Raw genomic sequence first — 23,672 nt, 5'->3', positions numbered from 1 at the left:
GACTAAAAGTTTGCAAAGTTCTACGTTCAAATTTTTAATACAATTATTTAAATGAGTTAATTTAGCAGAGAATATCTTTCCTGGAAACGGGTGTTTAGTCACTGTTGCGACAAGCCGAGCGAAGAATTGTAAATGATTCATTTGAAATTGTGTAACTTGTTGCATCGTCGAATAAAAAAATTTCAGGTATGAAAACATAACGAGAATAATTTGAAATTCAAGTATATTTCCAGCAATAATTAACTAATTATAAACAATTTGACCCACTTTTTAACGAATCGCCTGTATGTAAGCGCATTTATTATACGAGTTCAAGCAACCTCCTCACCTTGTTCCGAAAAAACTTTCTTTATTATTATTCTGATATAAAATCAACGACAGGATAATCTTATAATGATTTTCGATAACTATGGAGAGTAGTTTGTTCAGTTTCTAAATTTACGAATCAATAAGTTATAATAAAATCGACAGAGTAATTACTGGTAAAACAAGTTCAAAGAAAAATAGAGTCCAAAACGTAAACATTAATTTTTTACAAAATTGACGAAATCTTAACGAATTGTTCGCGTGTCAAAAAATCCTTTCCATTACAGGAATGACGATTGTACTTTTTTTTTTTAATAGCAGGTCAATTTTAGTAAAAAAAATTCCCTCTAATTTGTTGAAATTCGATGAAAAATAATTATGCTTTACATGTTTCTTTTCAAATTGTTATAAAACTCAGGTGATTCTGAATATGCATCTTTATTCAAGAATAAAAATCATTTCTTTCAAGAACGATGACCATTTGTACGTGTTTTTTTTTTTTTTTTTCCAAACCAGAGAACAAGAAAAAGCACAAAACCACAGCTCAATATTACAGAAATGTATCCTTCGATTGATTGAAATTCAGTGATAAATTTGTGTCTATTCGAAAACGCAGAAAAAAACCTCACCATGTTGAGAAATAACGATCACACTTTCGGTCGAATAAGAAAAATCAAAGATAAATATAAATAAGACCGTAGTTAAATAATGGGTAAAAATTCCAACGCCAGCATTTTTCCAGACAACGAAACGGAAGAAATGAATAAATGGATGAGAAACGCATCGTCGTCATCGGTTAGCAAACCGTCACGAGGCTGAAGCAAGTAGCGTCAACGTATCGATACATCGGGGAAAAAAAGTCATTATTGGTCAATTTGTGATGATTTTCAAGAAGTTAGCTTTTCAGAATCGGTATGTATATTTCATTTCATTTCATTTCATTTATTTCAAATACGAACAGAGCCGAATTACACGGTTGACGAAAATCAACGACCAAAATTTTTACAGAGAGACCGAGCGAATGATTTTTATTGGAAGTAGGTGTTCACTTAACGATTATACAGACCAATTATTACAATAACAAAAATAATAAAAATAAAAATAAAAATAAACCACGAGGTTAAGATGAGAACATGGAGCGCAAGGCCAATATTTTGTTTAAGGGGGGAGCCTGCTTTAGAGGCTTCGAAAAATCGATTTTTTTTTTTTGCACAAATGTCTTCCCAAACTGTCCAAGAATGTGTCCCTAAAATTTCAGACGCGAATTCGAAATATTTTCGGAGTTACAGAAGAAATAGTGAGCAAGCGTCGAGCAGGTATACGAGCGGTTTTTTGAAGTTTTCAACCAGTTTTTTGAAGAGTCTGAACCAGTTTTTTGAAGTTTTGAACCAGTTTTTTGAAGAGTCTGAAGGGCAACTCTATGGACCAGGAATCGCTGATTAGCATATTAATGCGGTAAGTTCAAGAAAATTACGATTTTTTATGTACGAAAACTTTGACGCACGATTTCTCCGTTTTTCATTTTTACGCTTTTTCCTAATTGGCGGGAAAGATAGGGAAAAAACTAAACGTCCTATCGAAACGAGACAAATTGCATTGTACTCGGGATGAAATTCTCTTCTAGTTGAACCTAAAAAACCTTAAGAAAGTTAAGATTAACCCACTTTTTAAACAATCTAAAGTGAATTCTTTTTCCAAGAAAAATGAATTTTTTTTTTTTAATTTGCGAAAAATTGTTGAATTTTTCACTTTTTGTGGAATTTTCTTGGTTTAACTAGAAGCTATACTATTGAGAAGTAAAAATTTTTTTGGTTTCTTTGTTTCAGATTGAAATTGCGACCTGCACCTTTCCCGCCGCACGACAAATGCATACTCGAGACGCCTCGGTGAAATGCTTGTACCAGGCATAATATGACATGTATCCTAATGAAAAAATTCGAGAAGACTGTTGAAATACATGACAATAAACCCTGAAAGTTTCGTTTTAATCGGATATTTCTTTCCTTCCCAAAAAAATCGTTGAAAAAACCGATTTTTTGAAGCCTCTAAAGCAGGCTCCCCCCTTAAACGGTTTACCAAATGTCCAAAACTCACAAAGTTGCGAATCAGCGATTTTTCCTAAACATGCATCGTTACAGTAACGTTACTAAACTTCATTCTCACAAACTGTCGCGATTTAAATTGTTCACAAATATATTTTCAGTAAATCTGAATGTTCGCCCAGTCGAACCATCAAAACAGCTGGAATATTTCACGTGTGATTATCATCGTAAAGGTAATAGGTAAAATGGAACGAGGGAAGGGAAGAGAGGCAAGTGGAGGTGGTGGAAGGCCTGTGCTCATCGTATGCATTCTCCTCTGGTTTGGTACGGACATAAGTAATACGCGTGGACAGTAACGAGAAAGCGCCTTTCTCAGTCAGACACCGTCTCCGCAGGATCGCTTTGGCAAGAGTTAGCTGACAATAACAATCGGTAGTTTATTGTTTCCCAACGTCATTTATTACACATTATTGTTATACACTGCGTGCTCAAAGTGTGGCAACAGTGACCGGTTAACCGATGCCATTATTATCATTGTTGTTCGTGTGATCATTGCGTTGTTGAAGTGTTTTTTTTTTTTTTTTTTGTTTTTGAACTTGTTGAGTTGTTGTTGCTGTGCCGTTGCTCGGGGATTCGATTCCAAACTTATTTGATGTTCGGTTTTACTAAGCAACTGCGGATCAGATCAAAGTGTGAATGACCCGGTGAAGGACAGAGTGGCGAGGCGGAGGGAGAAGAATTTTTGATCTTGAATTTTGGTTCGTTGGAGCAACACTGAAAGTCTCCGAAAGGTGAGTTTCACGATTCGTACATAATAACGGTGTTAATTTAGAAGAAAATGTGGGCTACAAGAAAGTTCATTACTTGACTGGTATACCTGGTTTGATTTTGTCTTTCTACTATAAAAACTTTCGACAATTGCGGAGAAATGAAAACCAGAATTTTTCACACCAGTGACCACAAATATTATTTCAAAACGGACTGAATCACCAAAATCGGGCTTTGCACACGAAATTTCCTCCAAAAAAAGCAAAAAAATTTGAGACTTAGTTTCATTTTGAGAAAATGATGCGGTCGGTCCAACTTTAGAAACATCTGAGTTTGTATTTTTTCGTTGCAACAAACTTTCTAATTCGAAATACCCAATTTATTTACGAAAGAATCGTTGGTTTAATGAATGATTTTTTCAAATTTATAAGAGAGCTCGGTACAATTATTATAACGCAATGTGTATTGTATCAACAACGAAATGAAGTCGTCTTTTCGGAGCTTTTGGAAAATGTTGAAATCTGACTTGAACGGTAAATAATGATTATACAACCGTACAATAAGTTTGGACTTGAAATTTACGTCAGTTTTATCGCAACTTTTGTGCGTTTGTATCAATTTCTTAAGAGTAACTTCATGCTGTCTAAATATATGACAATCGCCAATCGTCTTTAGTGAGCTTCCAGTTCATAAAAATTCCTTGCACACAGTGATTTTCATGAAAAATTAACTCCAATCAGTGGCGTTTTAACGTTTCTGATACTTATCCGCTGATACATTCGTAGGAACTTTCTGTAAATTGGTGGCTAGTTTTCACCATGATGAAGAACATCAATGGAATTGAGTCTTGTTTCCAACTGAAGTACACTCGATTTCGCATTCACTGACCTCGCATCGTCAATCATGATAAAACTTAAAAATTTTCTTGGCCATAAAATCCCGTGCGCCGTGAATAATCTGTTCATGAAAAATTGAAGAAAACTTTCATTGCAGGATGATGGAACTGAAAAAGATCATGTGCCTGATATCGTTGACCTGTATGGTGGAGGGCCAATCGTTCTTCGATGTGATCCGAAACTATCGTCAAACTCAAAGCAACAACATCCCATCAAACTACAAGCCGGAAAGAACGACCTACGACTTTATCGTCGTAGGATCAGGTTCGGCGGGTTCGGCGGTAGCGAATCGTCTCTCGGAGAACCCGAAGTGGAAAATACTGCTACTGGAGGCCGGGGGAATGATGAACGTTCTGAACGACATCCCTATGCTGGTGAGCGTCTTTCAGCTCACAGAGTTCAACTGGGGCTACAAAGTCGAGCCACAGACTAACGCCTGCCTGGGAATGATAAACAGACAGTGTCCCTGGCCCAGAGGAAAGACCCTCGGCGGCACGAGCACGCTCAACTACATGATCCACACCAGAGGCGGAAAAGAGGACTACGAAAACTGGGCGAAAATGGGCAACAAGGGTTGGTCTTGGAACGAGGTGCTTCCCTACTTCAAGAAGAGCGAGCGCTTCGACATCCCTGAGCTAAACAACTCCACCTGGCACAACAGACAGGGACACGTCTGCGTCGAATACGTTCCCTACCACTCGCCCTTGGCCAATGTATTTCTCCGTGCCGGCGAACGCCTCGGTTATCCCATCGTCGATTACAACGGTGCCAACCAGATCGGCTTCTCCTTCATTCAGGTCAACATGGACAAGGGCGCGAGGTGCAGCGCCGCCAAGGCGTATCTCAGGGATCAAAGACCAAACCTTCACGTTATGACCAACGCCAGGGTCACCAAGATCCTCTTCGACGAAAACAAACGCGCATACGGGGTCGAGTATGTCAGAAGAAAGAAGTTCCACCAGGTGCGGTGCTCCAGAGAAGTCGTTCTCTCCGCCGGGACCATCGACTCTGCGAAACTGCTCATGCTCTCGGGAATCGGACCGAAGGAGCACCTGGAGGAACTAGGCATCCCGGTATTGAAGGACTCTAAGGTTGGGTATAACCTCTACGAGCACGTCGGTTTCCTGGGGTTGAGTTTCCTGGTCAACCAGAGCGTAACTCTTCTCCCCAGGCAGCTGGCCAGACCCGGCGTGCTACTGGACTACGTGATGAACCGAAAGGGACCGATGACGATACCCGGCGGAGCTGAAGCGCTAGCTTTTATCAGGAGCAAATATGCCCAGGACGAAAGACCAGACATCGAGCTGCTCTTCGCATCCGGCTCACTCCATTCCGACAACGGACTGACCTTGAGAAGGGCTCTGGGGATAACCGACGAGCTTTATAATGCGGTGTACAAACCGATCGAGGGCCGCGATGCCTGGTCGATCTGGCCCATTGTTCAGAACCCTCGCAGCGTCGGAAGGATCAAGCTCAAGTCAAAGGATCCTTTCCAGAGCCCAATCATCGACCCGAACTTCTTCAGCCACCCGGCCGATTTGGAGATAATCTTAGAGGGAGTCAAACTTGCTATCAATATATCGCAGAGTGAACCTTTCAGAAAATATGGCTCTCGTCTTCATGATATCAAGATCCCCGGGTGTCGGACTCTGCCTTTTGGCACCGACGACTACTGGCGATGCGCCATCAAGCATCTGCCATCCATGATGAACCACGAAATTGGCACCGCCAAGATGGGACCCGCCTCCGATGTCGATGCCGTTGTCGACCCGCAACTCAGGGTGCATGGTGTCACTGGTCTCCGCGTTGCCGACGCTTCAATCATGCCTGCCATTCCCACTGGACATTCCAACGCTGTGATTTACATGATCGGCGAAAAGGCTGCCGATATGATCAAGCAGACTTGGCGATCGAGATAGTTTCGAGTTACCAGTTACTCGACGAACTCAAATTCTAAAACATGACCATTCATTTCTGGTCGCATTTGTTTTAAGGCTACGTAATAGTAAAACTTCCATCAACCAAATCGTTGCGGTGATTCAATCCGTAAACCAATGAACGAAATTGGATGAAATTTCAAAAACGCGTTACCTTTCCATCGCAAGATTCAGGAGTCATTTATGCATTGAAGATTATATCCAACTCCACGATTTCTATGATAGTTTCAAGAACGTCCCGCAATAGTTCTAACGTAACCAATTCATCGTCAGTCATTTTCTCTTTCTGATTTGCCATTTACAGAGTAAACGACTGAAATAAATAAGTTCGAATATCAATACCACTTCGCTTTTTGATCACAGGATTTGAGAGGATCTTCTAAAATCATCTAACAGTACCAAGGGGGCAGAAGCCGTTTCCGCTACCCAGCGTGTGGTTTGCTGCGGCAATAGACGATATTTTTTTGCACTATGCACGGAGGCCGGTTTTTCTTCTTGTAGTGAGGGATCACACCACATCGATCACGCGTCGGTGCGATCAAGGTTAAGATTCGTAACGTCCGATGTTGTTGTTTCGTAGGCGGTGTGACTACTTTACCGACCGGACCGATCGATACTAGAAGAAAAAGCGACACTTTGCTCCCTCTATACTGGGAGCCAATACTTCCAGAGAGACAAAGTGACACTTTGCTTCCTAATCAGGGAGAAAAATCAGCCTTTCCATGCATATGTATAGAAAAAAGTACTACACTATTTTGTTTCGCCAGTAACGTGAAGTCCTTTTTTGCAACACCTGCATAGAAAGTCCATTTTTATGCACCGTTTACAAGCACCGAAAGTAATCTTTTATACACACGTGCGGGAAAAACTTTCGCGCATCGCTAGCGGTGTGAGAAAAAAACCTTCGCACATTGCTAGCGGTGTGCGAAAAAGACGGTCGCGCTTTTATCCACAGTTGCGCATTTCGCAAACAGCTGCACTAGCGCCACCGACGGAATAGTTTGTCACTCTTTGCCGTGCTCGACATCGTCAATGAACAGACATCGTGCCGTGGTTTCGTGTGAATATAATCGTGTATGTCGGACTTTCCATTACAGGTGTAGCAAAAAATAGAGTTCGATACACGCGCGAAAGTTGGCAATGCCTATCTCGCGTGAATGCGCCACACTCGCCCTTCAACTCCTCTCCGGGCTCGTGCTGCGCCTTCACGCTCGTGCGGGCATTGCCACCTTCGCGCACTAGTATGGAAAAACACTATTTCGTTATGCACCGGTACTTAAACCGACGTTTAAAAACCAGCAATGCTATTGACCGCAAACGGTGTGCGAAAATTTTCTCGCACTGGTGCCTGAAAGACTTCTTCGAGTGCCCGTGGACAGTACATACAAGAATACTTTAAGAACAGGTGTTAGAAAAAATGTATTACAAGTTTGTGCAAAGTTGTCTTTTGCCGCATGTTCTTGGTAATATAACGTTCAATATTTTCGCAACTTTTTCAAGTAAGATTATAAACTGGAATATTTCAGGTCAGTATAAACCGAAGTGTAAACATTTTTTAAACTTAACTACCAAACATAATTTCGAAATAAGTATTTATTGATATCGGTGTTTGTTGGCTGTTTAATAATAAATAACTATTCACACTGTTATATTACACTGAAAGAAATATGATGAATAAATTAACAATCGGACAACTCGGTATGAAAATAAATGTAAAAAGTTAAGGATTTCTGCCATAGAATTCATTGTTAGAGAACATACGTGTTTTAGAGTTAAATGTTGTTGTTATAATTAAGCGTATTCACTAATAAATATAGCAGGCTGGAGTATAAAAGCCCTTGTAATTTGTAAATATATAATGTAACCAAGTAATTTTTCTTCTCAATTCTATTCACGTCCCAAAGTATAATCCATGTTTATTATCAACGCATATTGAGCTTACCTTGCAGGTTTTCATTCACGAAAATTCTTCACCCGCAATTCGTGAGCAACAAAGAGTTCGTTTCGAATTTATCGCTGAGTTTTAATTTCACACTGATCTTCTTTGAATTATTATTCGATGATGGAAAGCTCCATAAATAACGCGGGAACTCTTCAAAGGTCGTAAAGCAAAGTTGAAAAAGCGACTTGACGGAATACAAAAACATTTCAACGTGAAAGTTAAACAGACTTTAATGCATAGATTTGAAAAGTTTATATTATTTCCATTCTATAAGCGCTGAAGTTTCGTTTCGTAACAATCGTAGCAAATCCAGTGCTTGGAGAAAAATTTCTAAAAAAATTTGGGCTCCAAAAAAATTAAAAGTGCAACTGATCATTAATGGTTAATTATCGGTAAATTATAGTCTCATTCAAAATTTACGATCATCCACCCTTCACGGTTATCTCAATAGTGATCGTGCTATCTTATTGTGAAGTTTACCGGACCATCGATTTTTTCAAAAATTTGACAAAAAGCAAAACAAATTTTTCCAAGGTTTATTAGCGGCTAATTAGCGGCTTATCATCCAAAAGGTTTTATTTGGTTATTTTTGAGTGGTTGAGCTAACCTAACGAATGTAAAATTTCAGATCTTTTGATTTCTAAGTTGTACATTCAATTCTTCGTTATCAATCTATATTTTCACATTTAGGACGATATGGGGATAAAAATTATCGACAATTTGTACTAAATATTTTGTAATAAAAAGTGTACGCAACATGAAATAACAACGCTGCATATTTGAAGCTGCAGTTTTCCATTATAAAAAAAAAAAAAAAAACTCTAGACGATTTTTAACGAGATAAAATACGAATATATATGAATATAACATGTTGACATTGGCTAACTATGCACATAGCTATGCGTACATTTACATGGTAGCGATTACATAACGAGTTAAAACGATGGTCGTTTATATTCAATTGGTCGAGCTGCAGTAAAAATCATTGGTAGAAACAAACGAAACTTTCTTTTTCGCAGCGAACACGAGTTAAATCGAATGTACGTAACCAATGAAAATATTTTGCTTCAATACTTGTAAGAATTCTTGGAGCAAAAATTTTCCGAAATTTATAAAATCGCGTTTTCATTTTATTCGAGAAATATGAAAGCTTTCGCAAATGACTTCAAAATTTGAATCGGAATCGTTATAGAAGTCCCAATTTTTCTTCGAATCGATGTGTTACAAACTGGAAAATGTGCGAATTCAAAAAAGTTTCAATATTCAAACTGCATAATTTCATTTGCTATATTAAAAATACGTACTATTTTTGCCTGATGAAAATTCTTAAGCAATATTATTTTGGTCGAATATCATGGACCTTAAATTTTCTAGTTATAAATTTTACAAAATTAATTAGCCTCTGATTATGATTACTACGATAACCCGAAGTTGTGACAAAATTTTGTACATTGAAAAATTGAGAATCAAATTTTGCGAACGTCGTTCAGTCTGGAGAGAATGCCCTATACGCGAGTGAATTTAGTGAAGTAAAATTTCACTCAACTCTGACGTAAGGTAAACACATACGTATATCAGTGTGTGTGTGTCACGTATACAGACGTCGATATCTCGACTCGAATCATGTGCGTTCAACGAAAGAAAGTGCGCATTTATGCCTATAACCGCTGGTTATGAGTGGGAAGAAAAGTAGTTGAGGACGTATCAGTTCTACAGACACTTACAAAAAAGGTATCCCGGGTCGATCTCTCCAATTTGATTTCTTTTTTAACTATGTTATATTAGACTAAAAACTGAGCGACACGTATGTTGTTTTATCTGCCATCATACATGTTACATCAATCAATCATACAATCAAATCGGAGAGATCGAGTTGGGATACCTTCCATGTTAGATTGATTCTAACACGTTTTTCGATAACTCTAAAAATGTTCCGACTAACGGTATCGAATTTTCGTTTGCTTCTCGGCCTGAGTTTACTCAACGAGTAAGTGTAAAAGATCAGAATTACCAAGATTCCAAACGTAAAGATATCAAAAATCCAATACAAAAAAAGATCGGAGTGGCGAAATTTCACCGAGCCATAAATTCACAGAGCTGAAAATCTTCGTTCATTCGGAATTTCGATGGTTCAGATTTTAAAATCTTCTCATTGCCGGAATTTCAGAACTTTGATTTGACGAAGTTACGACCTTTCGGAATTTTACCCTTTCGGAATATTGAGCGTCGAGTTTCGGAACCTTCGGAACTTTAATGTTTCGTCAAAGTTTGATTTCTTCACCTCAAGTTTCACCACAAAAAGAATCAGAATTTAGCGCTTTCGAAACTTTTCAATTTTGGAATTCCAATCCCGCCCCGGTTATCAATCCGAGTGTCTGTACAATCCAGTAAAACAATTTCGAAACGATGGAATGATGATAAGAACACTGAACGTGTGCAGCTGAAATTAGGGGAATCAAGTTGAATTGGGTAAAAGCAAAAAGCAAGCGATCAAAGTGGAGAACAAAAAAAAAAAAAAAAGTATTTGCTGCACGTAAAAAGCTCACTCGTCAAAAATTTTTTGTACATCGCGGTATTCTACAGTTTTTATTAGTTTAAAAATCCGTATGATGCATCAAATTTCAACGAATCACGCCTCGTTTGCCTTTATAATTGAATTATTTATAAATCGCGTGAACTTGAATTTTTATTATTCAACTGTTCAACTGACCGAAAAACAACTTACGGGAAAGTGGGTTGAATCTTACCACTCTTTGGGAAATACATTTAACGAACGATACGATTTAGTTGGTGGTAAGATACAACCTATATTCCTGTATGCAAAACCAATACACATTTCGTGTAATAAACTAATGCCTTGTTCAAAAATATATTCATATAATGAAAAATCCATGCGAGTCGATCTTTGCAAAATTCGTTTCAGTAGAAAATCAGCTATAATTTATTGTCACTGGACAAACTGTAAATTTACAGACATTGAACAAAAATAATCAATTGAAAATGTAACCGATATCATATTGTCAATAATATGTGATAGTTTAGATTTGTAATAAAATAAAAATAAAAAAATAAAAATGGTCAACGGCGGATGAACTGAAAATTTAAACGGTAGAACCAAAGTTGTAATTGATTCGAATTTCATAGATATATCATGTCTCCTTTATGTAAAATACAATGATTAATTAAAATTGGCAAATTCGTTTCAAGAAGGTTTAGTCATTACAATACCTTTAGAAAAGTCTCATTCAATCGAATGATTTATTTCCTAGATTGATCCCTGAAAAAAATCATTCTAAACGAGTTTCGAATAACGTTAATATCTTCCATAGTAGAGGATAAGTTTACCAACTGTCAATAAATATAAAACCTATGGTAATGATTTTGTACATGACGCCTGTTCGTAAAATTGCCTTGCAGCCTGCGTTGCGGGCATGAATATTCGGTTGCCTATTCACAGGCGCTAAAATCTGCTCTCACGTAACGATTCTGTACCTGACATCTCGATGTGTTGTACTCGGTTCTGCCGAACGAAAGAATTCACAATAACCTAATTGTAAGCCGGAAAAGCATCTGAATTGAATTGTGCTGCGGATAATAATGCCAAAATTAGACGATCGACTGATTAAATCTGCATTATGCAATTCACGCGGGCGGTAAAAGAATACGAGAAACAGATTATGCAATACATACAAAATGCTTTCGAACATGTTTGTTTGAAAAATCTTTATGAATTTAAAAATTCACAGATGTTTTTTCATCGTTACATCATCTTACACTTTATAGTAAATAACGAATTATAATATCCAGATAGGATTCAGAATTTTATACACCACAATGTTCTGCTTTATGAGGATGAAGTTCACAACGTTACCGCAACGCTAAGTTTTTCGTAAATATTCCTATTTTGTAAGTTTAGAATTGTCCAAAATACAGTCAAGTTTGATAAATTAAAACAGCATGCATACCTACATTTATAAAACACAACTCGTTTAAAATCATTCTGTAAGTTAGAGAATAGCGATTTCCTCTCAATGTTCCGTCAACTAAACGTTACGAACATCGACCTCACTCTGATTTTGATGCAAGAAAGAGGGAATATCACGAAAGAAAAAAAAACAAAATTGAAGAGAGATTTACGATTACAAATTTACATTCAAGTACAGATTGTAATTCATCGTACTTTCTGCGACTGTCGGATTTTTATGATATCTGAGTGCTTCCAACAGTTCTCAATTTCTTCTTCTTACCGCGTCGAAACGAGAAGGAAGCCATTCATGTTGCCGACTCTGTACACACACTCCTCTCGATGTTTGGACAAAACTGACAGAAGCCCTAGGATCTAGCCAAGCACATCAGGTGCAGGTTTTTATACTATAATAATACACACCTAGGCATGCATACGTATACATAACATCAGTAACATGAACCGCCTTGCTTTCAAGCAAGTTTCGACTGTGAGCGCACATATTTACAGAATTGTAGTTTTCATATGTAGGGCATTTCGCAAATAAACGACCAAGTCAAACCGATGAGATCGGGAATTTGAGTCGGATATTTTTTTTTTGTAAAACGTTTTGACTTTGGAAAAATAATCCTAAATAAATTTTTTAATTGCCGCTTTCGTTTGGACAGAATCACTCTCGATCGATTTGAAAAATTTCATATTCAAGGCCAAGTTTCTGGTAGAAAAAATGGGTATTGGAAAAAAGAAACGTCGGGAACAAAAACGTATTGTTTTTGAACGTGGTTTCGAGACAAAAAAAAAAAAAAAATGCGGTATCATAAAAACCAGCAGTAACGAAAATAATCAATATTTTCTCGCCTGTTGAAAATACGCGATTGTTTATTTGGAAAAATCAAATCTTAAATTGATCTTTGTCAAATCGCGAACGTTACGAGCCTTTGTAAACCATGGAATGACGATTTTTCAATTTCTTTGGCAATGTTATGAAAATCGAACATTAAAAAGAAAAAAAAAAAAAAAAACGCCGTGTTATACCTATACAATGTCAAAAATGATATTGGTCGTAGAAAAAAAAATATCACTTGCGTGAAATTCGTGTCGTGTTATGTTGCGCGAACTTTAAGAGAAGAAAATGAGGAAGAACTTTGTGACACCTTCATTGATTCGTGAAGTCTTCGTTGAAAAAAAAAAAAAAAAAAAACATGAAACTATTTTTGAATATTCGTGTTGATTTTTTAAAATAATTTTCATAGAAAATGACGAATATTTTGAACCGCGAATAAAAGTGTGACGACTTTTTTAAAAATAATTATTTATGGCTATGTTTGTTAATTGAGATTTGTATATCAGCACTTTTCGTGGTTCACGATGCATGAAATGAAATCGGCTACAGCGTATCTTTAACGCATATTTATAGCGCTGTTGAGAATATTAAATTTAAAAATACGCTGCTTCGATTACGGAACAGCAAATTGGCAGCAATGCTGTTCCAACTTCGATTCAAATTGTAAATCATCGGAGTTATATAATTTAATGTAAGACGATTAGAAAATATCTACAGATTAACATACGGCTTGTTTCTCCGAGTCAGACGATATCTTCTTCGTGTCTTTTTGTTTTTTTTGCTTTGAGTACTGCAATCGATTGGATTGTGAGAAAAAAAAAAATTAATAATGATTGCATTAACTCTGTAAACATAATTGGGATATTCAAGTTTTCGTCATTGATTTTCAACAGCAATTAATCGACGAAAGGAAAAGTGATATCTATGAGCTAATTTTTGCACGTGAGGAATAGCAGCGAGTCACGTACCAGCGAGTAAAAAAGGAAGAGAATTCTGACCGAGCCCAATGTCAATTTCATTAATTAAGCGGAGTACATTAGATAACACCGGCACACAAAAAAAAAAAAATGTTGTTTGTACGTTTGACCGAACCCACCTACGGACATGTAATTCGACCCGCTGAATCCGAATTTGAGGTCCGTTTGGCCCGTTCACCCTCCAGATTTGAGTAAAATGCAAAAAACCCAAAAAAAAAGGCAAAAAATTGAGAAAAACTGCAATCACAGCGATGAAAAAATTTTTGTGGACTCGGATCAAGTATGATTTTCATGTATTCCAATTCACTGAATCTAAATCTGAACGTTAATTAGTTCGTTGAGCCGTCAAAGTTTGAAAAAATTGCGAAAAACCGAAAAAAAATTGCATAAAATCATGAAAAACCGAAACTATCGAGATGAAAAAAAATTTTTGGATTCAGATTGAGTATGATTTTCATGTATTTTGTTGCACTGAATCTGAATCTGAAGTTTTTTTTGTCCCGTTATCTTTTCAAAATTTAAAAAAATCTCAAAAAACGAAAAAAATTGGGAAGAGATCTATAGATTTTTTCTTATATTTATAACTGCAATTTTCCCAATTTTTTTGTTTTCTTGAAATTTTTTTAAATTTTGAAACGTTAATCGGACAAAAAAAACTTCAGATTCAGATTCAGTGGAACAAAATACATAAAAATCATAACATCTATAGATCTACAGATTTTTTCTCATATTTATAACTGCAATTTTCCCAATTTTTTTGTTTTCTTGAGATTTTTTTAAATTTTGAAACGTTAATCGGACAAAAAAACTTCAGATTCAGATTCAGTGGGACAAAATACATGAAAATCATAACATCTATAGATCTATAGATTTTTTCTCATATTTATAACTGCAATTTTCCCATTTTTTTTTGGTTTTTTCAAATTTTTTTAAATTTTGAAACGTTAGTGGAACAAAAAAACTTCAGATTCAGATTCAGTGGAACAAAATACATGAAAATCATACTCAATCTGAGTCCAAAAAATTTTTTTCATCTCGATAGTTTCGGTTTATCATGATCTTATGCGATTTTTTTCGGTTTTTCGCAATTCTTTCAAACTTTGACGGCTCAACGGGCTAATGAACGTTCATATTTAGATTCAGTGAATTGAAATACATGAAAATCATACTTGATCCGAGTCCACAAAAATTTTTTCATCGCTGTGATTGCAGTTTTTCTCAATTTTTTGCCTTTTTTTTGGGTTTTTTGCATTTTACTCAAATCTGGAGGGTGACCGGGCCAAACGGACTTCAAATTCGGATTCAGCGGGTCGAATTACATATCCGTAGGTGGGTCCGGTCAAATGTACAAACAACTTTTTTTTTTTGTGTGCAGGTATAATTAAACAATCTGACGAACGTCTCAGAAAATTATAGTTTTGTAGAAGTGCGAAAGAAAAAGACAAGTTATACCTGTTTTTAGGCCAAGGTCTTACTGTGCCGTCAGTTCTATTCATTAAAATAACTTTAAAAAAAAATATTTTTATTCAACAATCTCGGTGAATAATATCATGACAATTGCTTATGGTGGGCCGATTTTTTTTTGTTTTTTTTTTTTTCTACTAGAACATTGTTTGAACGGTCTGAAAGTTCCTGAAAAATGCTAAAAACTTCGATTTTTCTGTTAGAACATTTTGAGACCAGTTCCATTATGAAGCGATTTTTGTTCATTTTTTTGGTACATCAACTTTTTATTATCAACTTTTAATAAAACCAGTCCAGTATTGTTCAATGTGGAAAATAGAAGTTTACGAGAATTTTTGGGAATTCTCATCAAGAACATCAAGTGTTTAAATTTTTTCTTTCTTTAAACCGGTCTATCAAATCCCCGGTCTTGGAATGTTCCCAAAAAAAAAAAAAAAATAATTATACAATTTTTGAGAAATTTCGAGAATTTTAAAAAAGATCCTTCTCAAAATCACTCACAATATTTATAAATAATTAAGCAGTTCAATAAAATATCTGAAAAAATTCGAGCCACTGTTTCAGGATTGAATATATAGTCTAACCTGTGTGAAAATCTGGGCTGTAAACCACCCCGGGCCAAGTACGTGACTCATATTACACTATTTCTGAGGAAAAATATAAATTTTCACATATTTTCATTTCATTGAATGTCATTTCTAAGATTTCACAATTTTATCAACATCGATTACTTCCAACTTCAAAATGTTTATTATATAGTTTTCATCGGTTAGACCTATGGAAACAGTTTTATCTTGAAATGTGCTATGCTGCGAGTTTGCGGTTAAATTTTCAACAAAAAATATTGAAAATTAAACGGTTTATAAATATTACGGGGTGTCAACCACCCCGTGTGACCTTTACGTTTTTATTTTGGGGTCTGTCCACATCGGGTTGGATGAAAACTCGGGCACTTTTTTTTCGACCACCTCAGATCTGCCCCATAATTGGTTATATCAAAGTACTACTGAAAGGTACTATATGTGAATTTTTTCAGATTTTTTGATTCGTTATTTGAGAAATTGCCGGTTTTTTTTCAAATGAATATATCTCAGAAACTTGAAGGAACTGAAAAAAAATGACTCTACATAAAAGTTGTAGTTTTTTGTTAGCTTTCGAGAGGAACTTTTGAAAAAATTTGCAAGTTCCGGTAACGCTGATTTTTTACCAAAATAGGAAGAAATTATTTTTTTTACTCAAAAAGGACCCTTTTTTTTTGCTGAAAAAATTACAGAGTCTTCGAATATGTGTGACAATATCGCCAAAAAATCACCAGAGTGGCACGGATCGAGGTTCTAGGGTAAAAAAAATGAAGCGTAAAATTCGGTCGAGGTTCCGGTATAAAAAAATTAATTTGTGTGGCTTCATTTTTTTTTTTACCCTAGAACCTCGATCCGTGCCACTCTGGTAATTTTTTTGCGATATTGTCACACATATTCGAAGACTCTGTAATTTTTTCAGAAAAAAAAGGGTCCTTTTTGAATAAGAAAAATAATTTCTTCCTTTTTTGGTAAAAAATCAGCGTCACCGGAACGAAAAAATTTTTTTAAAAATTCCTCTCGAAAGCTAACAAAAGGCTACAACTTTTACGCGGAGTCATTTTTTTTCAGTTACTTCAAGTTTCCGAGATTTATTCATTTGAAAAAAAACGGCAATTTCTCAAATAACGAATTAAAAAATCTGAAAAAATTCACATAGAGTACCTTTTAGTAGTACTTTGATATAACCAATTATGGGACAGATCTGAGATGGTCGAGAAAAAAGTGACCGAGTTGACGGAGAATCCCTCACCTGTTTTACTGAATTTTTCTAGTTCCTATAACAAATGAAATTTTTCTAAGTGCAAGTTGGAATTCAAACGGCGTGGTCCCCGTTCATCTCCAAATCGGCACGTATGCGGTTATGCAAATGGGACGAGCGACGAACCCGGATGAACTTTCCCCCTGCTAACCGATCCCACGGAAGGGTGGATCAGCCGTCTCTTCTGCACCCTTGGCCAGCCAGCCAGCCAGCGAACAGCCCTCAGCAGCCACCCAATAAGTGGACGTATGACTCACTAACTCGTTGAGTCTAGAAACGTGGCATATCCGATCGATAGCATACGTAACAACCATTCCATTCACGCGACTCGGTATCGGAACGATCTAATTTTGACTTCTATTTCGACCAATTGAATATCGACGAGGCGGGGTGGAAATGCCGAATTTAAAAAGTTCCGAAAGAGCCAAATTCTGATTTTTTTTTTTATGGCGAAACTTAAAGTAAAGAAATCAAACCTTGACGTAACGTCAAAGTTTCGAATCGTCCGAAATCCGACGCACAAAGAGTTTCGAGAGGGTGAAAGTGAGAAAGATTTAAACTTCTGAAGCATCGAAATTCCGAATGATGGAAGATTTTGAATTTTTGAATTTTTGAATTTTCGATAATTTTACGTTTTTTTTTTTTCTCATTTTTTACACCCACTCATTGAGTAAAGTACGCTGGGTGAATGTATTTTAATTTTCGAAATTTTACCCTATCGTAACTTTAATTTTCGAAATATTGCATTTCGGAACTTTGAGCCGCCGGGTTTCCAACCATTCGAAACTTTGTTGCTTCGAAAAAATTCGATGTCTTTACTTCGAGTTTCGCAACCGAATAATTCGGAATTAGGCACTTTCGGAACTTTTTAGATTCGAAAAGCAGGAAGAAATAAAACACAACAGATTTGCACAGAAACAGCTCGGTTATCATGTCATGCTTAAGAAAGATCGTCACCTTGCAATTTTGGAATTGTTTGAAATTCAGTGAACTGTAGTAAAACAAAACGTAATCATTATTACAGAGAATATGCGTATCCTCGAATCTTTGTTCATTCAAAGAAATTGTAAAAATAATGTCGGTTTGCTGTCGACAACTTTTAGATATTCCATAGGAATTTTGCTCTACAGTGAATAAAATTTCAACAAATCACGTAGCTCATTTTGCCTAAAAGTCATTTGAACTTGAATTCTCGTTCAACTATTCAATTTATCAAAATCATCATTTTATGCAAAATCACCAATTTTCTGTTTCTTCTTTTTATTTAAACAAATGATGAAACTAGTCGGTTTACAAGATTTTGTCCGCTGTACCAAAAAGGCATCGTTCGATAATTACCGAACCTCGGATAATATTCCGACATATTTTTATTATAGAAACACAGTCTATAGACACCAATTTAACTTACATAATTGAACTATCAAGGAGAAAAAAAATTTGAAATTTAACCATATTTTAATGCTTTTCTGGATTATGGAATTCTACGTAACATCATCACAGAATTCGTTGACTAATCAATTAGTTTAGGCGGCTTGTCAAAACTCGTGTGAAAAATCGATTAGTCAATATATCTAATATCTTTCCTTATAGAAAATTACGTACACCAGCGAATTTGATATCATGATATTCGTGCAAACCGATGACTTTTTTTTTTTTTTAATCAGAGACCATTGGACCAACAATCATGAGCTGCTTGTAAAGGAAGATTTATACGAAATAACTGAACGATGCGATAACACAGGCCAACACGAATTTTGACTTTGATAAGAGGGTATTTTAATAGATTTAACAAATTTCGATAGATTTATCGACAGTTGGATGAAAAAAATGTACGCGCCCTGAAAAAGTTTGCTTTTCTATCCAGGAGAACGGTTGAAGTGTATTTTAGAAAATCCATAGTTAAAACTTTATATTTGTTGATAACACGAAACAAATATATTTAAATATGTAATTTTTATCTACTTTCACTATCATATCAAATTACACAAATAGTGGAAAAAAGTTTGAAAGTGAACCCTGTTGCTTTTTCTTTCATGTTCACAAGTACGTTTTTCACTAAACCCCAAATGTAGTCACCCATCATATTTTCGTTGTATCGGCCCTGATAAAGTTGTTCAAAGTTCATAATATCTCGATGAAAACGTTCTCCTTGTTCTTCTGATCACGTCTCCATGTTGTTTTCAAATTTATCTAAATGAGCATGCAGCATATGTACTTTTAGAGACGTTCCGCAACCCATGGTTGTAAAGTTTTTTAACGTATTTTCAACTAGAACTTGGTAATTTTCAATTTTGTTATTCCCTAAAAATCCAGAGACTACTGCTTTAAGACTATATTCCAACCTTTTTTTTTTTTTTTGGCTGTAATTTTAAATGTACCAGAACTATTTAATATTTCTACGATAACTGAAAAGAATATATTATTATCAAAACTACCACAAAAGCAAACTTTACATGGAATATGGGTACTTTTCCTTTATTTTGGAGCGTAATGAAGAGAAAAATCATAAAATAAATTTTAGGAAACGGACGACAAATTTTTTATGTAGAGTTGTGTAATCTAAGTTCATCAATTACTTTTGTACGGTATATTATGATTGGAAGCTAAGGAAATCACAAAAGTTAGTTCGACAAATTAGTGAAAGGAAAAAGATGCCTTTTTCTTCAGCTTCGCAGAGGCGTGGAATATTTTTTATTCATCCTACCTTGCGGAGGGAAATGAATTCGAAAATATCTTACAGGTTATTATTTCAAGCAAACTTTTCTGTCTCCGAGTTCGTTCGCGTCGTTCCAGCAGCGTTAGGAAACAAGAGAAGAATGCATTCTTCCGATTATCAGACAACGACTGAACGTTATTCGAGATAAAGGTCACCGCAAATTAAGCACATATTATGAAAAATTTCCCCAAACCAACGAGTCGCGCATATTTAAGGTCATGCGGTACTCCTACCTTTACCGACCGAGCAAACTCACCCTTTTCCTTCTTACACTAAATAAACAATCGAACGGAAAGGGTTCAAACCACATTTCCCGTATTTCAGGGGCCAAAAAATCCATAGCTGAGATACTTTGCGCAATTCCAATTTGAACCCTTTCCGTTTGTTCGTTTACTTAATACAGAAAGAAAAAGGGTGAATTTACTCGCTCGGTAACGGTAGGCGTACTATACGACCTTAATCACCGTCGAAATGAAGAATTAGCAACGAATTCAAAGTTTTCAACATTTTTTTTCTAGTCGATTTGGCAATAAAAGTTTGAAAAAAAAAAAAACTTCTGACTGTACAAACAACAGATTCAATTGGAATTAAAAAGTTTAATTGCATTTATCGATTGAGGTTTATTTTTGCAAATCGATGTTTTATAATCCAATCGCGATTCGACTTGACAAATTATTATTCGGAATACTTATTGAATTATTATACTGTTCATTTATATCAAAGTTGAAGATCAAAATAATGTAACTTGAAAATATTTTTTTCTCACTCAAGACCGAATCGAACATTATATAAACCTTCCATTTTCCTGTGTCCTATTAATAAATATATATTCCTAACAAACTGTTCTCGAAAAATATACGCGATTGAAATTTAAATCAAAGGATTTTCATCAGATTTGACTTATTGTCAGTTTGTTAAAGCGGAGATACACATAATTTATCGGATCGAGTCCAAGTGATTTCGCTAAAAAAAAATGAAGTTCAAGATCAACCAAATCTCTTTTGCAGAAAATAAAATGTCTACCATTTCCAAGTTCCTGATTTTAGAAAAAAAGTTTCGCTAAAATTACAAAAAAAAAAATGACATGCCAGATTTTCGTGGCATCGCATTTAGAAAGAAAAAGTAATTTGATTTCCTGTACTGAAAGTTTTTGATCGAAAAGTTCTACAGTTCCTGAAGGTTAAAAACAAGAGTTCTAGCATCTACGATTTTTAACAATTTTTTTAAAAATTTAAAAATTCGATCATTTTTTGGTTATTGCAAAGCAAAATCGGTTCGTAAGATTTACTCTACTTTTTTAGTTAAATAAGGCTTTAACGTCAATTTATTATTGCACAAGCATTAAGTTTTCGCAACAGTTACAAGAAAATATGGTAACGGATACTAGACTTTTCGGTAACAGCTAGAAAACAAATTTTTATTTTGTACCTAGAACTATATTTTTCGATTGTGGTAAAAAAATGAAAATAGGTAAAAACTGAGCGGTAACCGGAACTAAAAATTTCTCTCGGTGTAATTTGCTAGTTGTTTTGATTTTTCAACTTGGAATTTTAATTAAAATGTAAAGATTGTTGTTGAATCGGAGATGGTATTATCGGGCCCTGAAGATTAGAAAAATCAAAACGACTAAAAAAAAAAAAAATCAGTTAGTTCAAAAATTAATTCCTTGATTTTTACAACTCTTCGAAACCATTTCAATTTTGGTTGGAATATATTTGATTTTGGCCACAAAGTATATGTAATTATTTTCATTAATTTAAAAATTGTTGCAATCACTGTCGAAATATGTATCGTCATTTAAGGAGCTCTGGGAGCACGGGAGGATCGGTAGGAAAAATCTGACATGAAATGGCGCGTGAATTACACAGTGCAGCGAGAATCGAGCGCAAGATGTTACGACGATAGTCGCGTTCAAATGTCAAGGCCGATATTTAATATCGACGCATTTGTCCGCTTTACTCACAATCGGCCGGGTATACACCGTATGTTAATAATACAGATGTTTCTTCGGTACGAGTGCATAATAACGGTGGAGTTAGTCTAAAAAAAATCGAAAAAATCAATCGACAGATATATCCTCTTTACATATAGTCAAAGGCAGAGAGACCTCGATCTACTTGTTAAAGAGATTGGCTTCCCAAAAATCGATATTTCGTGTCAATTTTATGTTAGATTTTATGTTGGAAGATAGTCGTTTTCGATCGTCAATTAAATGAAATGAAAAAAAAATTTTTTTTTTAAAGAATATTGTAATTAAAAAAAAAAAAAAAAAAGATGAATTTTTCTGTAAAAACAACCTCTTTTTTTTTTTTTTTTTAGTATACTCAAATTCAATCTTTGACTATGTCAACTACATCATCTTTTAAAGTAAACTATCAACGCGTTCTAAAACAAACTTCAAGTAATACTCGAGTATCGATAAAATCGCTGTTCAAAATTGAAAATCTAGATGAATTATCTTGTTCGGAAGAGACTATTTTTCACAAATTCGCTCAAAATAGATTTACTTCGTTCTCGGTATTCAATTCAATACTGCGATTTTGACTTTGTTAATTAAAACGTTAAACGATCCCAACATGATAAAAGAAGAAAATTGTTTCCGTGAATTTATAACAAACAATCGTTTGAACAAACATCGACTACTCAACTTTTGTTTATTATTTCCGTATTTTCTATACTCGGGTTTCCAATGCACTATAACGACTCGATAAATATACGCCGATCTGCCAATTGTTTAAAAAAATAATTTTCACTCGTGTTCACGTTCCAAAAATAACTTTCACCATTGTGCAAGTACAAGTGAGAAGATAATTGCTTTCAAAGAAACAACTTCGTCTAATCGGTAAATATTTTTCGTAGAAAATTATTTCCATCTCGACGTGATGCGCACGATAAAATTTTTCAAATTAATTGCACTATCACCTTCGGTCAAAAAGTGACAACGATCTGACCCTTGAAATAAAATTAATTCGTACTCTACGACGTTTTTTTTTTACATTATCATGGAATATGGTCTTATCAAAATCGGTCTTGCGGCTTTAGGAACGTTCTGAAACCACGTGGTGGTGGCAGAGGAGAGGGGAGGGGAGGGGGAGGGGGAGGGGGGGGGGGGAGGGGGGGGGGGGTTAACTCGGTGTGGCAAGAAGTTACTTAAGGACTACACGAGGCCACGTGGCATTTATATTCCTTAAGGGTAGTACCGTCAACAAAAAGCAAGTCAAGTTCATTCTGACGCTCATTTGACTCGGTCGGTATTTAGATGTGGCAACGTCGCGCGATGATTTCACTAAATTCAAGCGGCACGCAAAGCACGGACAATCGCTCGCTTACCAAAATGTCGAGGGTAAAACATCCTCAGACGGTGACGATACGCAAAAATTATTCATTTCGAAACGGCCGGAGAGCGATTGAAAAAGTGTTCGGAAGAAGTACGCGGCAGATCCTAACCTCAATTACGATCTACGGCGTTGCCGCGTAGTTGTCAGCTATTCCCAGTTTCTAATTTTCAACGTCTACCTATCTTTCTTGTCGCACGCTCCTAAACTTTATTTTCGAGCATCCAAAATGTACGGCAGATATTGAAATATCGTTCCGTGCAAGTTCATTGAAATCTGAACGACAGTGATCACACAATCCGAGTTTGAAATTGCGAAAGGCGTGATTCTCCGTAAGACTAAGTGTTGAACACGGGAAAATGAACTTTTCTATCGTGATTTTAATCTTTAGAAAAATTGAATCCAATTACCTTTGGGCCAATGTCTACGAGCATATTAAATTTCATCGATATCCATGCGGTAAATCGTTTTGCGACAGTACTACCTTAACCTTTTGAGGGAAACATTTTTCTACTGAACAAATTTAGAAAATCATAGGTGGTTGGAGGTTTTCGGGGTCGCCGATTACGATTCTGAAGTCAGAATTAGAAAATTCAAGATGGCGGACCCAAAATGGCGACTATTTTAGGTTAAGTTCGTGAT

At 35.7% G+C, this 23,672-nt stretch overlaps 2 protein-coding genes across 2 annotated transcripts in view; one reads left to right on the top strand and one right to left on the bottom strand.

Annotated features, from left to right (window-relative positions):
- Positions 1 to 23,672, bottom strand: part of LOC107221709 (flotillin-2) — a 533,503-nt gene that overhangs the window by 504,607 nt on the left and 5,224 nt on the right. The gene's annotated exons all lie outside the window — the stretch shown is intronic.
- On the top strand, positions 2,679 to 7,818 carry LOC107219043 (glucose dehydrogenase [FAD, quinone]). Its single transcript, XM_015657109.2, has 2 exons — positions 2,679 to 3,139; positions 4,110 to 7,818. Exon 2 carries the CDS (start codon positions 4,111 to 4,113, stop codon positions 5,929 to 5,931), a length of 1,821 nt encoding a protein of 606 aa, XP_015512595.1. The 5' UTR covers positions 2,679 to 3,139; position 4,110; the 3' UTR covers positions 5,932 to 7,818.

This window comes from Neodiprion lecontei, chromosome 2, assembly GCF_021901455.1.
Source record: "Neodiprion lecontei isolate iyNeoLeco1 chromosome 2, iyNeoLeco1.1, whole genome shotgun sequence".
NCBI lineage: Eukaryota > Metazoa > Arthropoda > Insecta > Hymenoptera > Diprionidae > Neodiprion > Neodiprion lecontei.
The sequence above is the reverse complement of the archived record's forward strand: the minus strand, read 5'-3'. Positions and strand labels throughout refer to the sequence as shown.